We start from the raw sequence: 20,849 nt of genomic DNA on the forward strand, positions 1-20,849 counted from the left end.
TGTTTTTGGTGACCTTAATACAGTAAAAGGTTTTGTTGACAATTTTATAATTATTAAATTAAAAACAAATGCAGATGTGCAAATTGTCGAGTACGCTATGACAATAATGACGGACATGTATGTAAAACAGTCGTAAATTATTAATGAACGTCAGCGTGTCTTTTCGGGGTTTGACGTAATATCTATGTTTAAGGCCCGCTTATAATTCCCACACCGCTTCTTTTGATGCATAAGTCAAAATAATACATCACAATAATACAAGCAATTCACACACATTGAACCAAAGAGAACGCACGCATGAATATAAACACGTACATATTCTACATGATCATTTTACATAGGACATCAGAGGTGAAATCTTATTGAGAGACATTTTCAACCTTCCTATAACCTCAACGTTAATTTCATAATCAATACATTACAGAATGAAGATCCCTTCAACCAACGGACCTGAACGACTGAAGAGCAATATCCACCCGGTATCTTTTGAACCTTCGTGCGTTTGTTTCTTTTGTGAAAGCTTCGTGCACTGCCGATAGCAATCGAGATGGTGTCTTATTTCGCCCGATAAAACGTTGTGATCGAAATAGGCATGTCATTGAAATAAAGGTTCAATAAAACGGTAATATTTGATTTGAAGTTCTTATATATGGTAATTGGTTTACGGTAAGGACTTTTCGAACAGAATCTGGAAAAGAATGAAAGCATTGTAGTTTGTAATTTGTTAATCACATTTTACGCATTAGTAAATGGATCTAATCACTTCTTTTTGACAGACTTGCAATTATGTTTTGATAATACAATTAACGTTGACTTTTATGTAAAGATTACTAAGCAACTTTGCAATTATTTGCTCTGATGTCTGTCATATGTTCAATTTATATCGTTATACTATTATTGATTTTACAATCATATTTTTTTACGGAAGGCTTAAAGGGGCCTTTTCACGTTTTGGTAAATTGACAAAATAAAAAAAAGTTGTTTCAGGTTCGCAAATTTTCGTGTAAGTTATGATATTTGTGAGGGAACAATAATACTCAAGATTTACCATGCTCTAAAATATCCATTATACGCATCTTTTGATGATTTAAAAACCTGAAAATTATAAAGCGTTGCAACTCGAAACGATTCAATAATTTGGAGAGTTCTGTTGTTGTCGTTATATTTTGTGAAACTACGAGGATTGCGTATATAAAGTATAAAATACGTCCCTCATTGTATGAGCATGGATGGCCGAGTGGTATAAGCGATCATCATCATCATCATCATCATCATCATCATCATCATCATCATCATCATCATCATCATCATCATCATCATCATCATCATCATCATCATCATCATCATCATCATCATCATCATCATCATCATCATCATCATTATCATCATCATCATCATCATCATCATCATCATCATCATTGTCATTGTCGTCGGCGTCGTTGTCGTCGCAGAAGCAAAAATTAAAAATAGGAGAAGACTTAGAGATTAAAAGGGAGTGGAAGCTGCTTTTGTTGTCAGTAAAGGAGCATAGAATAAAAACCTTTTTCGTAGTTGGTACGAATGAAATCAAACTTTAGTTCTAATGTTTATTTCATCCCACACTACCCTACCTGTTCTTTGTACGTTGATATGGTCGGAATCTCGACCGTTTCTCTCTTTTTCCGGAGTTTGGACCAGAAGACTTCCGCTCGAAACAGATCCGAAAGGTTCATGCTAACTTTCTTGCGTTCCGACACCTCTTCCACTATTTCTGGCATGGTTTCTGACGTTCTTGTTAATTCTATATAGTTTTACAGTGTTTTAGCTTGAGCCTGCTATGTATGCTCCCGTTTATCCACAGCCTTTACCTTTCTGATTATTTGCCACTTTCCTCTTCATCTTAATACAGATCACGACAGTGCCCAAACGCGATTTTAAATGTCACTAAGTCAGTAAACGGTATCCGGATTTTAGAAGAGTTTTTTTTTAAACAAACATTTAGTAAGTATTTTAACGAATTACCTCATAAATATATTAAGCAGTAAAGCCTTGTCGCGAATTATGATCCATCACGTTACATAATCCCATGTGTAGCATTAAGAGTGTACGTTCACTGTAAATATTTAACTGATAAATAAAAATATACCATTCCTCTTAGATGTCGCCCAGTAGGTATCACATTTCAACGCGTAGATACATTGTCATTTATCATATGTTCTATCTTCCTATCAAATCGCTACATGCGATCTGTTACATCTGGAAGACAGTATATATTTTCTGATTATATTTCACTCCACGATGCCCGACCTCGTGATAAAGCACGCCGTAAAGAGGATGTCATACTATGACGTTGAAATCAAACGAAGAACAACCCGCAGATATGGTACAAACAGAAATCCGCAAATATATAGAAAAAAACACGGACCATTAAATCGGCCAATAAAAACGGGACCATAACATGGGCGCTCATGTCTTTTGCTTATATCTGTTAAATCAGAGTATTTGGGCATACATTTACTGAACGGCAGCACTAATTTTGATCAAGAGTCCTTGTGTCTCTTTTCATTGCCTTTCACATTTAAGTATCTATCACCGACCTGTTATTGCACTCGTTTGTTATGGGCAGCAATAAATATTGAATTGTTTAGTAAAAAGACTGATTTCAATCAGTTTAATTATTTTCCCATTTATTTGGCCATTAAAATAAATGACAAATACAAGGAAAGTATACTGCTGAAGGTGTCAGGTGTGAAAAAGAATTTGATTTTAAAGAGGTGTGACAATTCAATACTGAATGCCACATAAAATTGAGTCTACAGCGAACGAATAATTAACCCATTTATGTCTAGTGGACACTCCCATCCTTCTAAATTGGATCAATTTATTAAAAAAATTTAGGGATGTCTAGAATATTTATTTCTATATTTAGAATATTTCTTACAAAAATTCCTTTAAGCAAACAGCGTAGACCCAGATGAGACGCCGCATCATGCGGTGTCTCATCTGGGTCTACGCTGTTTGCCAAGGTCTTATTTCTAGACGCTAGGCAATAATTGGTTAATGTTTATGACCTTTTGCCTTTCGAATTCCTCTTTTCGATTGACAATAGGAGCCTCGTCGTGCGAAAATAGGTCATGTGCAATGTGAGGTCAGCGTGGATTAATATCAGACTGAGCGGATGCTTACCTGTCCGCCATTAAGTCACGCAAGGTTTCCTTTTCTTATAAGCGGACAGAATATATTCTGACAGGCTGCGCAGATAGATATGACATAAGACCCATTTCCGCATGACGCGGCTCATATTTCAATATGTTTGCGTTTCGCGCAACCAAGCGGTGTGTGATATTATTTGTTTTCACAACAAATCTGCAATGGTGAGCTTATATAATCGAAAAGCAAATTTAAACCTGACTCTTTTTATCTATGACTGAACACTAATTAAAAAAACCCTGCGATGCTAATGAATTATCAATACCACTGTCCGAAACGATTAGCTAAATTTTAATAGTACCATCGGAATATATAAATCGAAACTTGGATTAATATAGATTAGTATGGTAATGTTTTCACTCGCTTCGCACGTTCTCTTGCCTATAATATACATACATTACGTAAATATCGTTCCTTGGTCTGGGAGAAAGAGGGGCGCATCGGGCGTCTGCTGAAAACATGAATAACATGCAAACGTCTTCCTGCTGTACAGACTCATGTGCAGTTTAACCCATTTATGCATAGTGGACTCTCCCATCCTTCTATATTGGATCAATTTATTTCCAAAAGTAGGGATTTCTAGTATATTTATATCTATATTTAGAATATTTCTTACAAAAATTCCTTTAAGCAAACAGCGCAGACCCAGATGAGACGCCGCATTATGCGGCGTCTCATCTGGGTCTACGCTGTTTGCCAAGGCCTTTTTTTAAAGACGCGAGGCATTAATGGGTTTAATGGCTGTCAGATCAAAATAAAAAATACCTACAAAAAGAAGCATGGCGTCACTTTTAAGTGTGTTTAGCACAATTGACATCAACATGGCTGCCTGAACAATCAAGAGCCAACCACGCTCAAGTCCATAAGACGCTGCGCTGTATCATCAACGGCCCCATCACACCGGACCACGTACGTTCTTGGTTCTCAAAGTTTAAACCTGCAGTTTCGAAAGGACTTGGTGAGAATGTTGCAAGCAGGCAGAGTTCATATCGATTCCCTAATGAACACGGTCATCTCGACGCACGTACGTACATCAGAGCTGTCTTCATTACATCCGTATCACCATTCGGTACCCCTCGCAGATTATCAATACTTATCCGATGTTTGACGGAAAGGGCCGAGAATGTGCGATTGTCGTATCACACATATGACGACGCTCGTACTATGCCTTAGATGTCCATTGAAGAGCGATATGCGTCTATTTGATTCTGAAATACTTTGCCTTGGTTCGCGGTGCTTTTGGCCATGATTTTAAATGGCAAATATTTAATGATATTTTAAAATGAATATCAAAAGAATAAGGTTAGTATTGTTATATACATTTTTGAATTATTTTGAACGATTAATACATTTTTTGTTGTTAAACCCTACTTTCAAACAGAAAATCGTGGATGCGCCCCTGTATATTTTCCGATGAATGAAGAGCAGCAAAAATACCTAACACCTTTGCCTCCGTGTATTTATTGTCCAAAATATATTTTGTTCACACAACAACACGAACAAAACCTATATATGCAAAGACACGAGTAAAAGCTAGAAAATGCTTACCAATCCCTCAGACAGTTCAATATAATCACTGGCACCAACTACAACATATTTCAGACTGTCTTACAAAGTATCCCCTTTATAAAGGCAATGTCTTCACTTACCAGATCAAATAATTATAATAAAAACTATTGATAATAACATGTACAACAATACACTATAATAAAGGGCTATGGCTGTTCAGTGCCCATGTTGGTTATACGTGTATTCGCCATTTTAATAGACAACACGTGATTTTACTAATAACACAAATATAAACCCAAAATAAACATAACTGATGCTTTACAATAAATGTGACTTTTAAATAAACATTTAGTGTTCATATTGTGTATTTGACCAATGTCATGCGAAAATGGGTCTTATGCCATATGCAGCCAGCATTTGCGCAGTCTGACCGGGAACGTCTCTGCACCATTGCGAAGACTGGTCTGGAGCTACTCTGGCTGCATATAGCAAACAATAAAAAATAAAAACACAATGAAGAGTATCATATAGCATTATTTAAGAACAGAACAGAACACATTTTTAATTTAAGAACTACTACCTGGAATAGTCTAACTTTACTTGGAGCATAACTGCTATGACCAGGTTGACACTGAACCAAGATGTTCTGTTTGAATGATCATCCTCTAAATAAGGGGACTTCGAAAAGTTCCAAAATATGTAAACATTAAGCCCAAATTTTTCCAGTCTCTTTAACCCAATGGTCAGAGTGCTCGGTCACTTCCAAAAATAAGGCGTGCTGAGCAAGGTTGTTCCGCTTCAATAATTTTTTGGAGTTATAAGACTTCAATTATGGATATTTGTAATATACTGCGCAATTTTTTTCCAGGCTATTTATATGAAACTTATAGTCAGAATAGCGAAGTCCACGCGATGCTTCGCCATCAAATGTGGAATTTTACCCATTTATACCTAGTGGACTCTCCCATCCTTCTCAAGTGGATCAATTTATTTACAATACTAGGGATGTCTAGTATATTTATTTCTATATTTAGAATATTCTTACAGAAATTCCTTTAAGCAAACAGCGCAGACCCTGATGAGACGCTGCATCATGCGGCGTCTCATCGGGTTCTACGCTGTTTGCCAAGGCCTTTTTTTCTAGACGCTATGCATAAATGGGTTAAAGTACTGTAGATGAAATATTACATAGATTTAAAAGAGTGTTTCGTGTTAAAAGATTGAATTTAAGTGAAACATGCTTTTTGTTCAGGCTGTCTTTACATCTTTAAAATAATATTAATGTCATTCTAATGTAACATTTGTTTTCAAGCTTAATATTTTAAACGGCATAATATGCACTGTAATTTCAATAATTTCTTTTATATTAATATCGCTGCACAACAAGTACATATATATTCTTAAACGTCTGTAACTGGTGTCAAATTTGTGATGCTATCCGGGTTTAAATTTGGTTAATCTCATAAATGTTGTCGCTGTTTGAGAAACATAGGCATAGTTCCTAAAATTAGCAAAACGCTTGAAGCATCCATGGATTTGTTGGGTAATAAAACCGAAGAAAGAGAACTCCTTTACAACCACTAAAATTTCCAAAATTACCTCCCTTCTATCTTTTGCTCCTTATATAGTTATTAACAGTGCTTTTCTGTTCTCTGTCCTGTTTTCTTTAAATGACATAAAAAAAACTCTTCATATGATACATAGCACGCGATATTTACCATTAGCACGATAAGCAAACACATTTTAAAATAATAAAGTATACACTATATCGAAATGAGTCGCTTTCTGAGAAAACTGGGCTTTATGCATGTGCGTAAAGTGTCGTCCCAGATTACAAGGGACGACACTTTCCGCTTTTAAGGTATTTTTAGTTTCACGGACGTCACTCCTTACCAATCAAGTTTATGCGTAAAGTGTCGTCCCTGATCAGCCTGTGCGGACTGCACAGGCTGAACTGGAATGACACTGACACGCGGAGATTTATCTTACACATTATTAACAGATTTCCATATTAGTTATGTGGATGGACTGAGATTCAAACTGACGTACCTCATTTAAGTTGTTTAATTAGTATCAATTATTCAGACGTCAGCTGTGAAAATAGCCTTTTATTGAAGTGTAAAATGTTTTAAAGTCAGTGTTGCAAAGGTGACACATTTTGGGTAATGAAACTATATTGATTGTAATTGAAATACAAGATCATTTTAAACCGTGATCAAGTAAACTGCATCTTAGTTGTGATAGCTATATCATAGAAAGTACTGACAAAGAATAAAATAAGTCTTTTCCACGAAGGTTTATTTACAATAGCAAGCACGATGAAAAAGCATTTACTATTGATTTCTGCTCCGTGGAGGCTTTTTAATTATTTATAACCCATTAACTGCTGTGATGCGCCTATTGTAAGATACCAGACACAAACGTCTCGACGTACAAATTCTCAGAACACCATACTAGCATAATAATATGAGCCATGTTCTGGTAAAACTGGGCTTAGTATATGTGCTTGAAGTGTCATCCCAGATTAGCCTGTGCAGTCCACACAGGCTAATCAAGTTTGACACTTTCCCGCTGAAAGTTGTCGTACGCGAGAGAATTCATATAAACGACAAATACCATAAAAGTGGAATAGCCTGTACGGACTGCATAGGCATATCTAGGATGACATTTTATGCACATGCATTAAGCACAGATTTCCCAGAACGAGACTCACATTAGTTCACAGCTTCACTTACTGATGAAATAAGAGCGGCCAGTCCATACCACAGGCTCATGGACGTGCGCTCGATCGGAATATACAACACTTCCTGTTTAACTGCAAGAATAAAAGACGTATATAGACATGCAAATATCACAGACATAAAAAGAGAAAATAACAACAAGGCGATGGCTTGCAAAAACTTAAGCAAGACAAGCAGAGTAGACCAAAGAGATGAACCACCAATTTCATTTTTGAATAGAACAAAGTCATTGAAGTGTTGTTATCCGAAAATAACTGCTTTACAGTACTTTACTACGAAAGGATTGTAGAGGTGAATCCCACTAAAAAGGGAATGGTATATCCAATTCCCTTAATCGTTAAATACAGCAAAGCAGTTATATTCGTATAACAAATTTTAGCTTAGTAGTTGCAATAATCCAACTCCCAGCTATTTACCCTCTGGGTCACTGGTAACAAGATTTTTTAAAATCTTAATTATGCCGCCTGGAATCCAGAAGGCACTTTAATAGGTAAAATGAGCAACATAAACTATTTTCTGGCATAAATAAACACAAACAGAACATTTATCCTTAATGCTCAAATTAAAAAAAACTTACTTGATATGGCGTGCTCTCAAAATATTGATATTTATCAATTTTTTAAAGATGGCAACAGTTCACAAAAATGTGCACGTTTTTGCAATTGAAAACAATTCAGAATTTGAAAATTTGCTGATGTATACATTGACTATCTCCGAAATCTTCAGCAGGATAGATCTCGTGTCTAATCAACCAATTGTGTTACATTGACTATCTCCGGAAATTTGTAAGATAAATTGAATTGTCAATTTAAAACTTTGGCTTTCTGTTTCATTATGTTTGATATAAACTTTTTGTTTTGAGTAAACACGCAAATTAATGTACATGGAAAAGGTATTGTGTTTGTTACAATCTATTAGGTTGATTTAAATCGATTTTATAGACAAACTTGGGACTTAATTTTTTTTACATAGAATTTGGTTTTATCACGAAGAACTTTGAGCTGAACATATATTTTCATAAAAGCTCAAAGCATTGAAGAAGAACTAATTTTAGCAATGATTCCAAATTCAAGCCAACATTTGTAGATTCTGGTTACTTCACGAGGTTAGTAAGTGGCAGTGGAAATTGAACAGGATGATCAGTAGCCAAAATATTGGGGTGTTGGCTGCCTCCCTTGCATGATAAACAATTAAATAGTGAAAACTTTGTTAATGGATACTAAAAGCAGATTTGACCAAGAGCTTTGCCTTAACTGCTAAATGGCAAATAAAAAAAAATTGCTGCAGGTTTTCATTTATAAATTTAACCTTTCTTTTCAGAGATTTAAAGCTTTGGAAAAAAGGACAAATGACGTCACAAAAAGATCAACAGAAAAGCGAATAAAACACCTACAGAAAAACATACTGCAAACAGGTCAGTAAATACATATGTTCCATAAGACTTAAGTCATATGCTTTGTATAGAATAACAAAATACCTGATTAGTTCTTGCAATATGAATATAGGAATACATTTGTGCACAATTTGCCTGCTTAAAAAAAGAAAGCAGTACTGTAAAAACCCACTCATAAGTGTGTGATGGGCAAAAATGGTACGTACATTTGGCAGTTTTTAGCTCGACTATTATATATGAAATATATCTAGTGGAGCTATCCTACTCACGCCGGTGTCGGCGTTAGCGTTAGCGTGCAAATGTTAAAGTTTGCGTACCACCCCAAACATTTTTAGCTCTACTATTATATATGAAATATATATAGTGGAGCTATCCTACTCACCCCGGCGTCGGCGTTTCCGTTTCTGTTAGCGTTAGCGTGCGAATGTTAAAGTTTTCGTACTACACCAATCATTTTCATGGTCCCTTGACATATTGCTTTAATATTTTGCATACTTGTTTACCAACATGACCCCAACCTATAAACAAGAGCAGACAACTCTATCAAGCATTTTGTTATAATTATGGCCCCTTTTCCACTTAGAATATGCAGCAAATGTTAAAGTTTTCGTTCTACCCGAATTTATTTTCATTGTCCCTTGACATATTGATTTCATATTTTGCATACTTGTTTACCAACATCACCCCAACCTATAAACAAGAGCAGATAACTCTATCAAGCATTTTGTCATAATTATTGCCCCTTTTATACTTAGAATATGCATATTATTGATAAATCTATGTTAAAGTTTGCGTACTACCCCAAATATTTCATATATCCTTTGACATATTGCTTTTATATGTTGCTTTCTTCTTTACCAACATGATCCCAACCTATAAACAAGAGCAGACCACTGTATCAAGCATTTTTACAAATTATGGCCCCTTTTACACTAAGATAATTGAACATTTTGCTTAAATTGCCATAACTTCTTTATTAACGATCACATTTTATTATTACTTTGAAAAGACAACACCTACCTGAATACCACAATGGATTTCACCCAAACAATACCCCACGCCCCTACCCAGAATCCCCCCCAATCTCCCCCCCATTTTTTTTTAAACATCATCTAATAAATTACCCCACACCACATTATACCCCCCTCTCACCCCCCGTCCCCCCTACCCCCCCCCCAATTTTTTTTAAACATCATCTGATAAATTACCACACCCACATTATACCGCCCTCTCACCCCCCTACCCCCCCCCCCACAATTTTTTTTTCCTTTTTTATTTTTGAAAGATCGTCTAATAAATGACCACACCCCACATTATACCCCCTCTCAAACACCCCCCCCCCCAAAAAAAAAGAGAATTTTTTTCCTTTTTTTATTTTTGAAAGATCGTCTAATAAAATATTGAATATGAACAATTTCCCCATGATGGCTTACGTTATAATGTCAAGCACTCGAATAGTCGAGCGCGCTGTCCTCTGACAGCTCTTGTCAATGTCCCTTGACATATTGCTTTCATATTTTGCATACTTCTTAACCAACATGACCCCAACCTATAAACAAGAGCAGACAACTGTATCAAGCATTTTGTAAGAATTATGGCCCTTTTTCACTTAGAATATGCATATTATTGATAAATTTATGTTAAAGTTTGCGTACCACCTCAAATATTTTCAATGTCCCTTGACAAATTGCTTTCATATTTTGCAAACTTCTTTACCAACATGACCCCAATCTACAAACAAGAGCAGACAACTGTATCAAGCATTTTGTAAGAATTATGGCCCTTTTCCCATTTACAATATGCATATTACTTTAGTTACATTGCCATAACTTCTTTATTTTTTTTTCAGATTTTATTAATACTTTGACAAAACGACACTTACCTGAATACTACAATGGATTCCACCCAAACAATACCCCGCGCTCCAACCCAGAATCCCTGACCCCCCTCCCCCCAAAAAAAATAATAAAAATAAATATTTTTGTCCTTTTTGTATTTTTGAAAGATCATCTAATAAATGACCACACCCCACATTATACCCCCCTCTCAGCCCCCCTACCCCCCAATTTTTTTTTTAATATTTTTTTTTTCCTTTTTTATTTATTTACTTTATTTTTGAAGGACCGTCTAAACTTCCCACCCAAGCTATTGCTATCAAACTTGAAATAAAATCTATTTAGTTTGTTTTTTGTCTTTACAAATTTTCAATAGATTGTGAAAAATATACCTGAACTATTACCTTGACCTTATTGAATAATTTGAACAATTACCCCATGATGGCTTACATTATACTGTCAAGCACTTGAATAGTCGAGCGCGCTGTCCTCTGACAGCTCTTGTTATTATGTCCATTTCATAAGTAAAGTCGAATCAGAAATTAACAAAATGAACATTGCCGTCAGTAAAATTACGACCACCTCATCAAAATCAGCGTCTGATTTGAAACCACAACTGTCTCATGTAATTTTTTACCCAATGAAAATATCCAGATAATAATGCAGTAAACAAATAATTACCTTGCAATTTGATGAATAGTAGTAATCCAACCATTTTCTAATCATCAACATTAACAATAAATGGGAATAAATACATAGATTTTCCCCTTGAGTGAATTTTCTTGTGCAGAGAATAATACCCTTTGAATTGACGGTATTTGAACACAGGAGGGAATCCCCGTATACATTTTTTTATATATGCTATTGGGAGAATTCATCACGAACAGGGAAATAACTCAATTTTTTGAAATTTTTAAGCAAGTGGACAATTTTGTTGAAAGTTAAACTGATTTTCAATTGTGAAAGTCCCACACAGTACAGTTTGTGGAAAAAGCTACTTACAAAATGCCTTTCAAAATTTAATGTTTTATTAGTATCAAATATGTTTTAACGTTTCTTTTAGTTCAAGAAAGGTTGTCTTCAGAAGAAGAGAAGGACATTTTACGACAACATAATGTTTTGGTTGATGATTCTGAGGAACTGAAATGTGAGCCAAATAGTTTGTCGTCAAAGACAACTGAGCCAGATAAAAAGCTGTGTGACAATATCAAGGGCAATGCAGAATCAGACATTTTAGCTCACAGGTTAGTATGATTTTGCAGCGATGGCAAAATAAACTCATTCTCCAGCGTAAACTCTAGAATGATCAGAACTGTGAAACATTCCCTTTGGAAAATCAATTGTAGCTCAAGTTTAAAATATAAATCTTTGAGGACTTGGCTAGTGTTTGTATAAATAGCTTTTTTGAAGATCTTTAAAACTCAGCTAGGAAGTCATACACAAATAAATACAGTATATAAATTATCAAAATATTTTTTTATTAAAGACCCGAATAAGAGTTTTGAATCATTTTCCAACTTTAATAAATGTAACAGGATAAGAAGAACATTTTTATGCCCCCGAAGGCATATAGTGATTGCGCTTTCCGTCTTTTCGTCCGTCAGTCCGTCACACTTTGCATTTAGGTTTTATAAAATGCTCATAACTTCTATGTCGCTTCAGATGTAACATTCATATTTGGTATGCATGTGTATATGGACAAGGCCTTTCCATACGCAAACAAATTTGACCTTGACCTTGACCTTGAACTTAGGGTCCGTGTTTAGGTTTCTAAATATGCATTTAGGTTTCGAAAAATGCTTATAACTTTTTTCAAAGCGTTTATCTGGGGCATATGTCATCCTATGGAGACAGCTCTTGTTTATACTAAACTTATTGGGTAATATTGCATCTTAAACCTTTTTTAGTAAAAATATTAATAGAATTGGTCTCCAATAGTTACACTTATTATGTATGTTCTCTGTCCTGTTATGTTTGTATAAAAGAGAGAACACATACAAAAGTGTCAAAACATTGAAAAAAAATGAACAAAGGAGAACACATTGAGAACGGAAAATACAATTTACTCAAAGAGTAATATTGCAATGGGAGACAACTTTATAAGCATCTTCTGGTAATTTATTTAAGTGAACGAACAATGGTGTATACACTACAGGCCAGCACACACAATACAACATTTCAAACTAGAATTATCATAGAAAAGCAGTCACATAAGACATTTAAAAAAAGATCATATTATTTTAAGTTAACTGCAATTATTATTCATACACATACATTTGGTGAGCTTAAATATTGCATTGTTTCAAAGCTTTTGAGTCCTCTACCGGTGAAACTGGAGGGGACTTATGGTTTGCGCTCTGTGTGTCTGTCAGTCTGTCACACTTTTCTGGAACCTGCGATAACTTTAAAAGTTCTTCATATTTTTAGCTCACCTGAGCACAACGTGCTCACGGTGAGCTTTTGTGATCGCTTTTTGTCCGTCCTCCGTCGTGCGTCGTCCGTCGTCCGTCGTCCGTCGTCAACATTTTGCCCTGTGAACACTCTAGAGGCCACATTTATTGTCTGATCTTCATGAAATTTGGTCAGAACATTTGTCCCATTGATACCTCGACTGTGTTCGAAACTGGGTCATGCTGGGTCAAAAACTAGGTCACTAGGCCAAAAAAAAGAACAACCTTGTGAACACTGTAGAAGTCACATTTAATGCCCAATCTTCATGTAACTTTGTCAAAATGTTTGTCTAAATGATATGTTGGTTGAGTTCAAAAATGGTTCCGGTCCGTTGAAAAACATGGCCGCCAGGGGGCGGAGCAGTATTCCTTATATGGCTATAGAGAAACCTTGTGAACACTCTAGAAGTGTCAATTTTTGCCCAATCATCATGAAACTTGGTCAAAATATTGGTTTTATTGATATCTCGGACGAGTTTGAAAATGGTCTAGATCGGTGAAAAAACATGGCCGCCAGGGGGCGGGGCAGTTTTCCTTATATGGCTATAGTAAAACCTTGTTAACACTCTAGAGGTCACATTTATTGTCCAATCTTCATGAAATTTGATCGGAAGATTGGTCTTAATGATATCTTGGATGAGTTTAAAAATAGTTACGTTTGCTTGAAAAACATGGCTGCCAAGGGGCGGGGCATTTTTCCTAATATGGCTATATATGGCTATAGTAAAACCTTGTGAACACTCTAGAGGCCACATTTATTGTCCAATCTTCATGAAATTGGGTCAGAAGATTGGTCTTAATGATATCTTGGATGAGTTCAAAAATGGTTACGTTTGCTTGAAAAACATGGCTGCCAAGGGGCGGGGCATTTTTCCTTATATGGCTATAGTAAAATCTTATTTACACTCTAGAAACATTTATTGTCCTATCTGCATGAAACTTTGATCAGAAGATTAACCCCAATAATATCTTGGATGTGTTGAAAAATGATGCATGTTGGTTGAAAAACATGGCTGCCAGGGGGCGGGGCATTTTTCCTTATATGGACTTATGAATCTTCATGAAACTTTTTCAGTATATTTGTTTAAATGATATCTTGGATGTGTATGAAAATGGTTCTGGTCTGTTGAAAAACGTGGCTGCCAGGGTGTTCACTAGTCTTGAAAGTTGGTAAGAACATATTGTTCTAATGACATATTGGGTTGCACAGAACAGGTCAGTTCCTTTGAATCTCAGGTGAGCGACTTTGGGCCTTTCAGGCCCTCTTGTTTCATGAAACTTGAAACATGAACAGATGGAAATATGGAGATTATGCATGTCATTTCATTTTGTTCCTACGTAAAGAATTCTAGTTGCTATAGCAACAAATAGACAAGAAATATTGCTGAAAATGGTGGATCCTGCAATTACTTTAAAATTTCTTCATATTTTTTCATGAAACTCAAAACATGGACAAATGGCAATATTGAGATTATGCAGGTCATTTTATTTTGTTCATACGTCAAGAATTCTGGTTGCTTTGGCAACAAATAGACTAGAAATATTGCTGAAAATGGTTTCACCGGTCTTGCTTGGCAATAGTCTTGTTTGAATTGTAATCACAGAAAAACAGACACATTTGCCGAGTTGAACGCCTACCTGGGTGTGAACGACCATCTACTGAAGGGTGTAGCCATAGACGGGGTGTGCATTGCGACCTTGAGAGACAGTTGGAGGAGGCCATCAAAGTGGGGCACATCGGAACAGCAGAACAATTAAGTGACCGGCTGGCCATGAGAATTGTAAATATCTTAACCATTGACCGCTCAGATACGCATTTTGACCCATTTGTAGTTCCTTAGAAAATTAAATTATATTAAAGACTTTATTTAATAGATTTACTTTTGTAAAGCTTCACTTTCACCCTAAGATACTGATGAGCAGCAAACAGCATTAAACCTGAACAGTTTGCTTAAGAGCAGTGAACCAATATTCACAAAATATCATAAATATTGACTGCGTGTATTTTCAACATATTTATCATGATTTGTGCATCATTCCAGTCTTAAAGTCCCCGTTTGCAGAGATACATGTATATATGCGCAGAATCGTAAGAAAACGTGTTTTTAGCTCACCTGAGCACAACGTGCTCATGGTGAGCTTTTGTGATCGCCTTTTGTCCGTCGTCCGTTGTGCGTTGTCCGTTGTGCGACGTCAACATTTGCCTTGTTCACTCTCTAGAGGCCACATTTATTGTCCAATCTTCATGAAATTTGGTCAGAAGATTGGTTTTAATGATATCTTGGATGAGTTTGAAAATGGTTACGTTTGCTTGAAAAACATGGCTGTCAAGGGGCGGGGCATTTTTCCTTTTATGGCTTTATATGGCTATAGTAAAATCTTGTTAACACTCTAGAGGCCACATTTATTGTCTGATCTTCATGAAACTTGGTCAGAAGATTCATCTCAATAATATCTTGGACGAATTCGAAAATTATGCCAGTTGGTTGCAAAACATGGCCGCCAGGGGGCGTTTTTTTTCCTTATATGACTATTGTAAAACCTTGTTAACACTCTAGAGGCCACATTTACTATCCGATCTTCATGAAACTTGGTCAGAAGATTCATCCCAATAACATCTTGGATGAGTTCAAAAATGATGCCGGTTGGTTGAAAAACATGGCTGCCAGGGGGCGGGGCATTTTTCCTTATATGGCTATAGTAAAACCTTGTTAACACTCTAGAGGCCACATTTATTTTCCGATCTTCGTGAAACTTGGTCAGAAGATTTGTCCCAATAATATCTTGTTATCTCAGGTGAGCGACTTTGGGCCTTTCAGGCCCTCTTGTTATTGAGGATATCACTGAAAATCCAGTTGAATATGGTTGAAAACAAACAATTTTATTTTGGGGTCGATTAAGGTAAAGAACGAAAACGACCTAATTAATATTCATGTTTCGACACGTTAATTCAAACCTAAACAAACAAATTTGCGGATACGGGCGAATTTAGCAAAAAATTGGTATATTTAAATTCAATTTGCTTGTTTCTTTTTAATACTTTTCTTGTTGTAATTCTATAGCTCATATAATTTCAATGCAAAGTCCATATAAGATATTAAATAGTATATTTTAGAACTTAAAGCATATTTTAAAAATATAAACATTTTGTGAACAATTTCCATTGAAATACCTTCTTGTACAAGTATTTTTTTATGTATTGGGATGCTTCAGATTCAGACATTAAATGAATATACAAGACATGTTAAGAAAATGTAGATTTATTAACATGGTTTATTATTCTGCAGTAATTCTTAAATCAATACATATTTGTGTATGTTCCCTCTATTCTGAGACAGTGTCTTAAAAATTATATTGTTTAACCAAAATAAACTAAATATTCATGAGTGCCTTTTAATAAGATCGCAAAATACTGGATTGTTTTGTAATATTTCACATGATTTTATGATTGTTATTCTTAAATAAATATTATGACTTTTGCTAATGATTGTATTATGCTAACAGTATGCCGTGCGAATAGCAGAAGCTGCTGAAGCTAGAGATTACATGAAACGGAAAAAGGTTAACTTTATTTTTTATTATTGACAAAAATGTCATGAATTTTAACATACGGTTAGTCTCCACATTTTTTAAATATGTTTCACGTCAGCGATTCATAATTTGATTGTTCAATTTCTTTTGACCACATTTTTGTCTTGAATTTGTTAGGGTCTTTTTCCTTCATGCATTTTTGTTGTCGACGGGTAAGTCTTTGAAAACACTTTTAAACAATATAGATAACTCATTTGTGACATGATTTTGATGAAACTTATTCTGAAGTTTTGTCATGACAAAATCTAGGCCAAATTAAATTAAAAACTGGATCACATGAGGTAAAAATCTATTTCACCAGGTGATATTTTTTAATAATGTTGAACTCAGGTGAGCAATATTGGCTATCACAGCCATCTTGTTAGATTGTATTTTCTCATGATACTTATCCAAATCATAAACAAATAAACGATTTTCTTTAATACTGTATCTTATTTCCTAATTTTGCTTTAATTGTCATTTTTGGCTACAAACTTTTAATTTGTATTATTAAAGGAGGACGGTGACCTTGTGAAAGCCAAAAAGAAGCAGAAGCTACACTGAGGGTAAGATACAATCTGCAGTCAGTTGAACTTACAGCTTTTTGCATTTATAACCAGTCACATGTCATATCATAAAATGTGTGGATCCATCTATGGTATGCAAAGACATAAATAGTCCCATGTATTTCCTATGGAACAAGTATCCAAACCACCAGGTGTTCATGTAGTCGAGTGTTGATTCAAGTATACATGCCATAAATCCATTCAAACCACCAGGTGTTCATGTAGTCAAGTGTTGATTCCAGTATACATGCCATAAATGCATTCAATCCACCAGGTGTTCATGTAGTCAAGTGTTGATTCCAGTATACATGCCATAAATGCATTCAAACCACCAGGTGGTCATGTAGTCAAGTTTTGATTCCAGTATACATGCCGTAAATGCATCCAAACCACCAGGTGTTCATGTAGTCAAGTGTTGATTCCAGTATACATGCCATAAATGCATTCAAACCACCAGGTGTTCATGTAGTCAAGTGTTGATTCCAGTATACATGTCATAAATGCATTCAAACCACCAGGTGTTCATGTAGTCAAGTGTTGATTCCAGTATACATGCCATAAATGCATTCAAACCACCAGGTGTTCATGTAGTCAAGTGTTGATTCCAGTATACATGCCATAAATGCATTCAAACCACCAGGTGTTCATGTAGTCAAGTGTTGATTCCAGTATACATGCCATAAATGCATTCAAACCACCAGGTGTTCATGTAGTCAAGTGTTGATTCCAGTATACATGCCATAAATGCATTCAAACCACCAGGTGTTCATGTAGTCAAGTGTTGATTCCAGTATACATGCCATAAATGCATTCAAACCACCAGGTGTTCATGTAGTCAAGTGTTGATTCCAGTATACATGCCATAAATGCATTCAAACCACCAGGTGTTCATGTAGTCAAGTGTTGATTCCAGTATACATGCCATAAATGCATTCAAACCACCAGGTGTTCATGTAGTCAAGTGTTGATTCCAGTATACATGCCATAAATGCATTCAAACCACCAGGTGTTCATGTAGTCAAGTGTTGATTCCAGTATACATGCCATAAATGCATTCAAACCACCAGGTGTTCATGTAGTCAAGTGTTGATTCCAGTATACATGCCATAAATGCATTCAAACCATTAGGTGTTCATGTAGTCAAGTGTTGATTCCAGTATACATGCCATAAATGCAAATACATATCAGCCACGCTCTGGGAACCTGCACAGGCTAATAAGAGATGACAGTTTCCGCTTTTATGCATTTTTAGGCAGTCCCTTCTCAAGGAAAACACAGAAAGTATTTTCAGAGGTATGCCTGTGCACACATAAATAAGGCCTCGTTTTCCTAGCGCTCAACTTATTGATATTTATAAAATCTTTGCCTTTAATTTTTTGTGTTTCAGATTTGAACACAAGCAAAGATGGGAGACCAAAAGCAACATGTAAACATGCAGTGGAGCCTTAACATTTAGGATACAATATACAAATATTTTATTGTGTAGTTTTTATAAAGAATAAATTATGTTTAAGTCCTACAATTTGTTAGCATCGTCATGTTTACTGCAGTTGTTTTCCTTCACTCTCTAATTTGGAAGACATATTGACTTTTCCCTTTTCATCTGTCCATTGGTTTGCTTTCATTCACATTTGGTTTCTGCAAAATATGTTGATAACTATGAATTAGGAGCTTTAATATTCCACACGGTGATTGGTCTACCAGTAAAACACCTATTGATTGGTTTCAGTAGGTCAAAGGTTATGGTCACACGCGTCACTTATGTAAAATGCTTTACTGCTCAATATATAATGAAATATTCATTAAAGATCTAACATCTTTCATATGACATATGTTGATTGATCTTTATGAAGACAAGATCTCCATATTGCTTAAGTTAAGTAAAAGGTCAAAGATGAAGGTGTTAATGGGTCAGAGTGTACACAAATTAGTTTTTTAGTTGTTCGCATAGCAACAGCTAATGTTGTTACTGAAAATTTTAAGTCAGTTCGCGTTATCTACGGAAAGCCTACTAACCGCCACGCCTGCCGTATCCGCGCGAGAAAGAGTTGTATAATTTATGCAAGAGGTTTGAGTTCTCCAACTACATTCATAAATGGAAACATTATGTGAATATCGTGTTAAATAGAATATTTTTTAACTTAGCTTATATAGAAAATAATCAATAAACAATGTTTGTATTATACGTGTCGTGGAAGAAATTATTTATGAATAATTAAAATAGTCTTAATGACGAAGTACAGGTCATTCATAATCTGAGGCTATTAACAGATTCGGGCAAATCGCTGCGTCTTAATGACGCAGTACAGGTCATTCATAATCTGAGGCTATTTATAGATTCTGGAAAACAACGCAATAGTATAAGGTTACGCTTGTTTATATTCTCTATAAAACTTTGAACAGGAGTTCAACAATAATTCAGGGATACGATAGACAACAGCAAAAATGCTTCATAATCGCTAAAACCGAATAAAAAAACACAAATATAACAAGAAAACATGTATACTATAAACAACCTCAAAAATGCTTTATAATCGCTAAAACCGAATATTAAAAAAAACACTAAATATAACAAGAAATATCTTTTAAAAAGGTAGTCGGCGTAAATGCTGACTTTGAAATAGTTTGAAATTTTCGTTTCTAAATAAATACATTGAAAACAAAAGTTTAACTATTGTGTGTGTGTGTGTTTTCACTTGTAAGTCGCATATTCACCGCATGAAATGTGTATTATTATTTTTTAACAACACATTAGTGTTAGTAGATACAAAGTATACTTCGGGAGTTCACATCATATGTGTCCTCATATGGCTTATTATGAGTTTATTTCTACACCATCGAAATATATCGTATGTTAATATTTAACACGCAGTTTTCTTTCGAAACATTCAAATCACACATTCATAGCCACGTCATGCGAAAATGGGTCTTATGGCGTTTCGGCCAGCGTAGCTCAAGCCCAGCATGTGCATTTGCGTAGTCTGGCCAGATGCGATGCTGTCCGCTATAAAATCACTTGGTGTTTTATGGTCTCATTATGTATCTCTTGACCAGACTGAGAGATGCGCAGACTATGTGGGCTAAAGCTATGATTGTCGCATATGGCATAAGACCCATTTTCGCATGACGCGGGTCTTTTTAAATCTCACTGCGAGTTGTATATGGAGCATTTTAGCACAAATCATTTCGATATAAAATTGAATTTACAAAAGCAAATATAGCAAACTGGCAAATAATGTAGCATATTCAGGCGTTCAGGAACGATTTCCAGACGTGCTGACCGAGTACGCAAACATTTGTGGTTAGATAATTAAACGATTTTCCCTCGACATGACATTATACTATTTCGGTAGTTTTTTTTTAAATGATTTTGAATTCTGATTTCTGTACAGGTGGCCGTCCTATGTCTGCACAGGCTTTGCCCGATACCTTAATTATAACTGAACATTGCTCAGTGCTTTACCTGGCACTAGATGCCAACACGATCTTATTCGAAATCGGACGATGTTTTTACCGCAAAAAACCTTCACTCGATTTTCCCTTTCCCGCTCAGAAGTAAATTAAAAATGCCTATATGCAAACAGCATAAAACCAGA

At 35.5% G+C, this 20,849-nt stretch overlaps 1 protein-coding gene across 2 annotated transcripts in view; it reads right to left on the reverse strand.

The window, feature by feature from the left end:
- The window catches only part of LOC127856993 (uncharacterized), a 54,679-nt gene that overhangs the window by 9,065 nt on the left and 24,765 nt on the right, over positions 1 to 20,849 (reverse strand). The window contains exon 1 of one of the 2 annotated variants that reach the window (XM_052393230.1): positions 1,611 to 2,250. The exons of the other annotated variant lie outside the window; for it this stretch is intronic. Coding sequence (XP_052249190.1) covers positions 1,611 to 1,757 — 147 coding nt within the window. The 5' untranslated portion in view covers positions 1,758 to 2,250. Of the gene's footprint in view, positions 1 to 1,610; positions 2,251 to 20,849 lie in introns of those variants that run through there. 2 annotated transcript variants of the gene reach the window in all.

The sequence above is a fragment of the Dreissena polymorpha genome, chromosome 14 (genome assembly GCF_020536995.1).
Source record: "Dreissena polymorpha isolate Duluth1 chromosome 14, UMN_Dpol_1.0, whole genome shotgun sequence".
In the NCBI taxonomy this organism is placed as follows: domain Eukaryota; kingdom Metazoa; phylum Mollusca; class Bivalvia; order Myida; family Dreissenidae; genus Dreissena; species Dreissena polymorpha.